The 4257-nt window shown below is 70.0% G+C and overlaps 1 protein-coding gene across 1 annotated transcript in view; it reads right to left on the minus strand.

Annotated features, from left to right (window-relative positions):
- Positions 1-336: 336 nt before the first annotated feature.
- MNEG_6198 (putative zinc finger protein) overlaps positions 337-4257 on the minus strand; it is a gene marked incomplete at both ends in the record, with an annotated part of 5249 nt that continues 1328 nt past the window's right edge. The window contains 7 exons of the mRNA XM_014045326.1: positions 337-432; positions 711-1662; positions 1858-2331; positions 2471-2773; positions 2971-3171; positions 3473-3624; positions 3889-4229. Of these exons, the coding sequence (XP_013900780.1) occupies positions 337-432; positions 711-1662; positions 1858-2331; positions 2471-2773; positions 2971-3171; positions 3473-3624; positions 3889-4229 (2519 nt within the window). The remainder of the gene's footprint in view (positions 433-710; positions 1663-1857; positions 2332-2470; positions 2774-2970; positions 3172-3472; positions 3625-3888; positions 4230-4257) is intronic.

Consider the following 4257-nt stretch of genomic DNA (forward strand, 5'->3'; position numbering starts at 1 on the left):
GCGGCACTGGCGATTCAGCTTGAAGACCCCCCGGAAAAGCAGAAAACTAGCGCGGTCGCGGGGATTCGACGCGCGTCGCGCGGCAGGCAGGTGCAGCGGGTCGAATCATCGGCCGTCCGACGCGAGCAGCCCCAGTGGCATGCAGGCGCGCGGCGGCGGGCGCTGCCGCGGGCTCCCGCGCTAGGGCAGCAAGGCGAGGCCTATCGTGCCTGCTGCGGGCCACGGTGCTCGGCGTCGGCTTGGCGACGGACGCCAGGGTAATGATACACAACAGAGGGGGCGCGAAATCGCTGGCCTGGACCGCGCCGCGCGCTCCCAGATCACCAGCGGGTGACGTCATCGCTTCCAGATCTCCTTGAGGAGCGGCAGCAGGCTGTTGGGCAAATTGCCGCTGGCAGGGCGGTCGAGGCCGAGGAAGCCCTCCTGTTGAGCCTGGGGCGGTCAGGGTTGCGTGAATAGGTGGTGGTCATCAGTGAGAAGGGCTGGTGTTTGCAAGGTATGACGAGCACGAATCAGGTCGACTCTGCGGACAGGCGCGGCACCAACGTGCGAGCGCGGTGAGAGCCTGGGGCCCTCGCAGCTGGGCCAAAGGACACTAGGGCGCTGGACTAGCAACTACTCGAAGCGAGTCGCCGCTGGCCGCGCCCTATTGCAACGGACTGTGTGTGCGCCTCACGTGCTCGCAGACTACGCGCGCCCCTCGTGCCCACCTCCTGGTCTCCGACTGCCACGGGCGCGGAAACCGCCGCGCCCCCCGCCGCGGCGCCCTCGCCGGCAGCCCCCTTGACGCCCGGGATGTCGACGGGCGTGCTGGCTGTCTGGTCGTGCCGCAGGCCGCCGTCGTGGCTGGGGCGTTGCTGCTGCTGCTGCTGCTGTTGCGGGTAATGCCGATGGTCCCAGAGTTGCTGCTGCTGCTGTCCCTGGTCCAGCCCCAGCCGGTGTTGAAGCTGCTGCTGCGGCGGCGGCGGCTGCTGCTGCCCATGCCCCAGCGCCTGGTGCTGCATGTGAGCCGGCGGCAGCTGCATGGGCGGGGGGTAGATCTGGGGAGGCAACAGCTGCTGCGTCGGCGACGGCCCCGCGCTGCCCTGGATGCTCGGGGGTGTGCCGAAGAAGGGGCCACCCTCGCCTCCGCTAGGCTGCAGCGTGCCAGGCGCGGGCCGCATGCCAAAGAATAAAGGGCCGCCGCCGCTGCCAACGGGAGAGGCGCCTGGAGGGCAGCTGGTGTGGCCTGGCGGGGGCAACTGCTGCTCGTGCTGCTGCCGCCGCTGCGGCAGCGGCAGCATCTGCGCGCCGCCACTGAGGCTTTGGCGGCCAACGTGCACAGGCGGCGCTTGCAGCGCGCCCAGCTCCATCGCCCCCTCTGCGGGTGCTGAGTAGGCGCGTGACATGTGCGGCGCCTGCTGCTGAGTTGCCCAAGGGGCTCCCGCGCCCGGGCCGCCGCCAGCGAGCGCGTTCGGCACAGCGGCGCCGCCGTCCGAGCGGCGAGGCTCCGCTTTTGAGCCCCATGGCTGCTGCTGCTGCTGCTGCTGCGGCTGCTGCTGCTGCTCCTGCCGGTGGCGGCCGCCGCCGCTCCCGCCGCTGTCTTGCAGGTGCATCGTGCGAAGCCCGCTGCTGGTGGCAGCAATCAGATCGGCACCCGTTGCGAGAGGTCCGGGGAGCAGCCTGTGCTCGGTGAGGTGTTGTGCCGTAGAGCAAGCAGTGTTTGCGTGAGCGTGCTGCGTGAACGTCTGGGCAATGCAGGGGAAGGCACCAGGCGCACAGTCAGCAGCACTGGCGGGTGGCCAAGCAGAACGAGCGTGTTCGGTTTGTGCTACCGTCCAGCCGTAGCCTGTGCAGAGCAGACAACGAGCCGCCCACCTCCGCTCCCCGCCGATGACGCTGCCGCTCGGCTGGCAGGTGCCGCCCGGCCCGAACGCCGGCGCGCCGCCCGCGAAGCCGCCCTGCGCGCCGCCGGGCGCCTGGCCGACCGAGGGGGGACGGGGCGGCAGGCCGTGGGTGCCGTCCGCCGCGCCCAGGCTGCCACAGCCGCTGGCGGGCTCTAACGACCCCTCTGCGTCCGCGCTACCGGCAGAGCCTGAAAAGCTGGGCCGCTGCCGGTGGAATGTGTCCAGTCGCTGCTGCTGCTGCTGCTGCACCATCGCAGATGCAGCAACCATCGCGGCGTGCTGGTACTGCTGCTGCTGCTGCTGCTGCTGGCTGTACTGCTGCTGGTAATGTTGGTACTGCTGCTGCTGCTGCTGCAGGTGCTGTTGTGCCATGGCGGCCAGCAGACCGGGCAGCTGCGCGGCGCCTGTGCTCGGGGGCTGCAGAGCAGCACCTGACGGCAAGTACCTGGGGATTTGGCATTGGAAGCAGCAGCGCTAAGACTTGTCCACGCAACTGAGCGGCCCCCGCAACTGAGCTGAAACACGATTCAGGCACGCACATGCTTCCAAGCACGCCGGCTCCCTTTGCGTCCGACCGTGCTCACCCTGCCGGCGGCGTCGGCGCGTGGTGCGGTGCGAACGCACCGGGCACCGGTGGAGCCCCCGCCGCGGCGGCCTGCCCCCGGTGGTTGAGCAGCATGCGCAGGGGCGCCCCATTCGGCACCAGCGGCCCCACGGGCGCCCCCAGCACGTGTGCGGGGGCGCGGAGCGCCGCGGCGGCCGCGGCGGCAGCCCCGGGCGGCAGCAGGCCCATCGGGCCGGGCCAAGGGGAGGAGCCCAGCGGGCCATCGCCGAGCGTCGCCACTCTGTGGCTGTACTTGCAGCTCGACCCCCGGCTGCAGCGGCCCCTGTGAGTCGGTCCAAGGGACGAGGGTCGAGCGCAGGCCGGGCGCGCTCCGGTCAAAGGGAGGGGCCGCGGGCTGCTCCCAGCGAAAGATGTCACGCGGACGCGGCTCTCCCGCGTCGAGGCGCGAGCCGGTGGCTCGCGAGGCACCCTTGCGCCCTCCCAGGAGAGCGCCAAACCGCCCCCACCCATGCGCCCCACGACCCCAAAAGCCGCGTCCCGAGTCCATCAGAGGGGGCTGAGCACACCCAAGCCAAGAGCAACTCCGTACCCCCAATGCCGCCAAGGCCCCGAACGCGCCTGAGAAAGTCGTAGCAAACATCCATCGCCGGCGGCGGGCCCGCGCCAGGCCCCAGGCCGCCCCTCGCCGTGCGCACGATGAGGGTGATGTCATGCGAGTATCTGGGGAGAGGGGGCGTGTTGCATGAGGTGACGCCATGTTTGACTGTGCGCCTTTGTATTTGCTGACAATCGGAAAGTGGGGAGGGGGTTGGCTAGGGAAGAGGCGGCGAGTTGCAGGGCGAGACACAGAACAGGGAGGGGCACGAGGCCTGGCTGCTGTTACAAATCGCAGCAGCGGCTTGAGAGGGCGATCGCACGATCGCGAATTGGCACAAGTGTTGGCGGCCGTGGCGGCACAAGGAGGCACAGGCACGCCGGCGGGCTGCGCAACGCATGGCGGGGCCAGAGTGCGGCCGCGCACCTGCACTCGGCGCCGCGCTGGCACAGGCCCTTGACAAAATCGTAGCAGATCGACGCCACGCGCCGCTGCTGCTGGGCTGCGCCGCCGGGCGCGGCGTCGACGGCGTCGGCGCCGGGCGCTGAGGCCTGGGCCGAGTCTGGGGCGTCCGGCACCTGCTGAATGGGGTTGGGAGTGGGGCAGCCACATGGCAGGCGGCCCGAGGGTGGAGCAGGATTGCGTGACCATCCATGTGTCATGCATTGGTCAATCAAGTATATTTGCATGTGATGAAAGTGTACGCTCGCTCCTGTGAGGCGACCACAGCAGCACAGCAGCCCCCCCCCCTCGGTCCCGACCCCTGCCCTGGGACTCCTCTGCAGCGACCCAAGCGCAACTGGCGGCTCCGCTGCCGTAAACCTGTTTAGTTTATTTCGCACCTGGCACTGCTGCGCGATGTTCGAGAGGTCATGGCTGAACCTGCACAGCAGGCCCCTGTGGCACTGGCCCCGCAGGTAGTCGAAGCAGATCCCCTTTTCCCGGCTGTTGAAGTGGACGATGGTGGCGATGTCGTGGCTGTACTTGCACTTGTCGCCGCGCGTGCACATGCCCTTTGTGAAATCGTAGCAGATCTGCACCTTGTCGCCGCCGTCCGTGCCTCCGTCCAGCGCGCCGCCGGCAAGGCCGGCGCCGCTCGGCGGGCTGCCTCCGCCGCTGCCACCGGGGCCGTCCGGCGTCTGGCCTGGCTCCGCGCCGCTGTCGTCCGAGGCGGCGGACACGGCTGGGGCGAGGGGTGGCGGCGGGGCCGG

The sequence above is a fragment of the Monoraphidium neglectum genome (assembly GCF_000611645.1).
Source record: "Monoraphidium neglectum strain SAG 48.87 unplaced genomic scaffold scaffold00987, whole genome shotgun sequence".
Classification (NCBI taxonomy): domain Eukaryota; kingdom Viridiplantae; phylum Chlorophyta; class Chlorophyceae; order Sphaeropleales; family Selenastraceae; genus Monoraphidium; species Monoraphidium neglectum.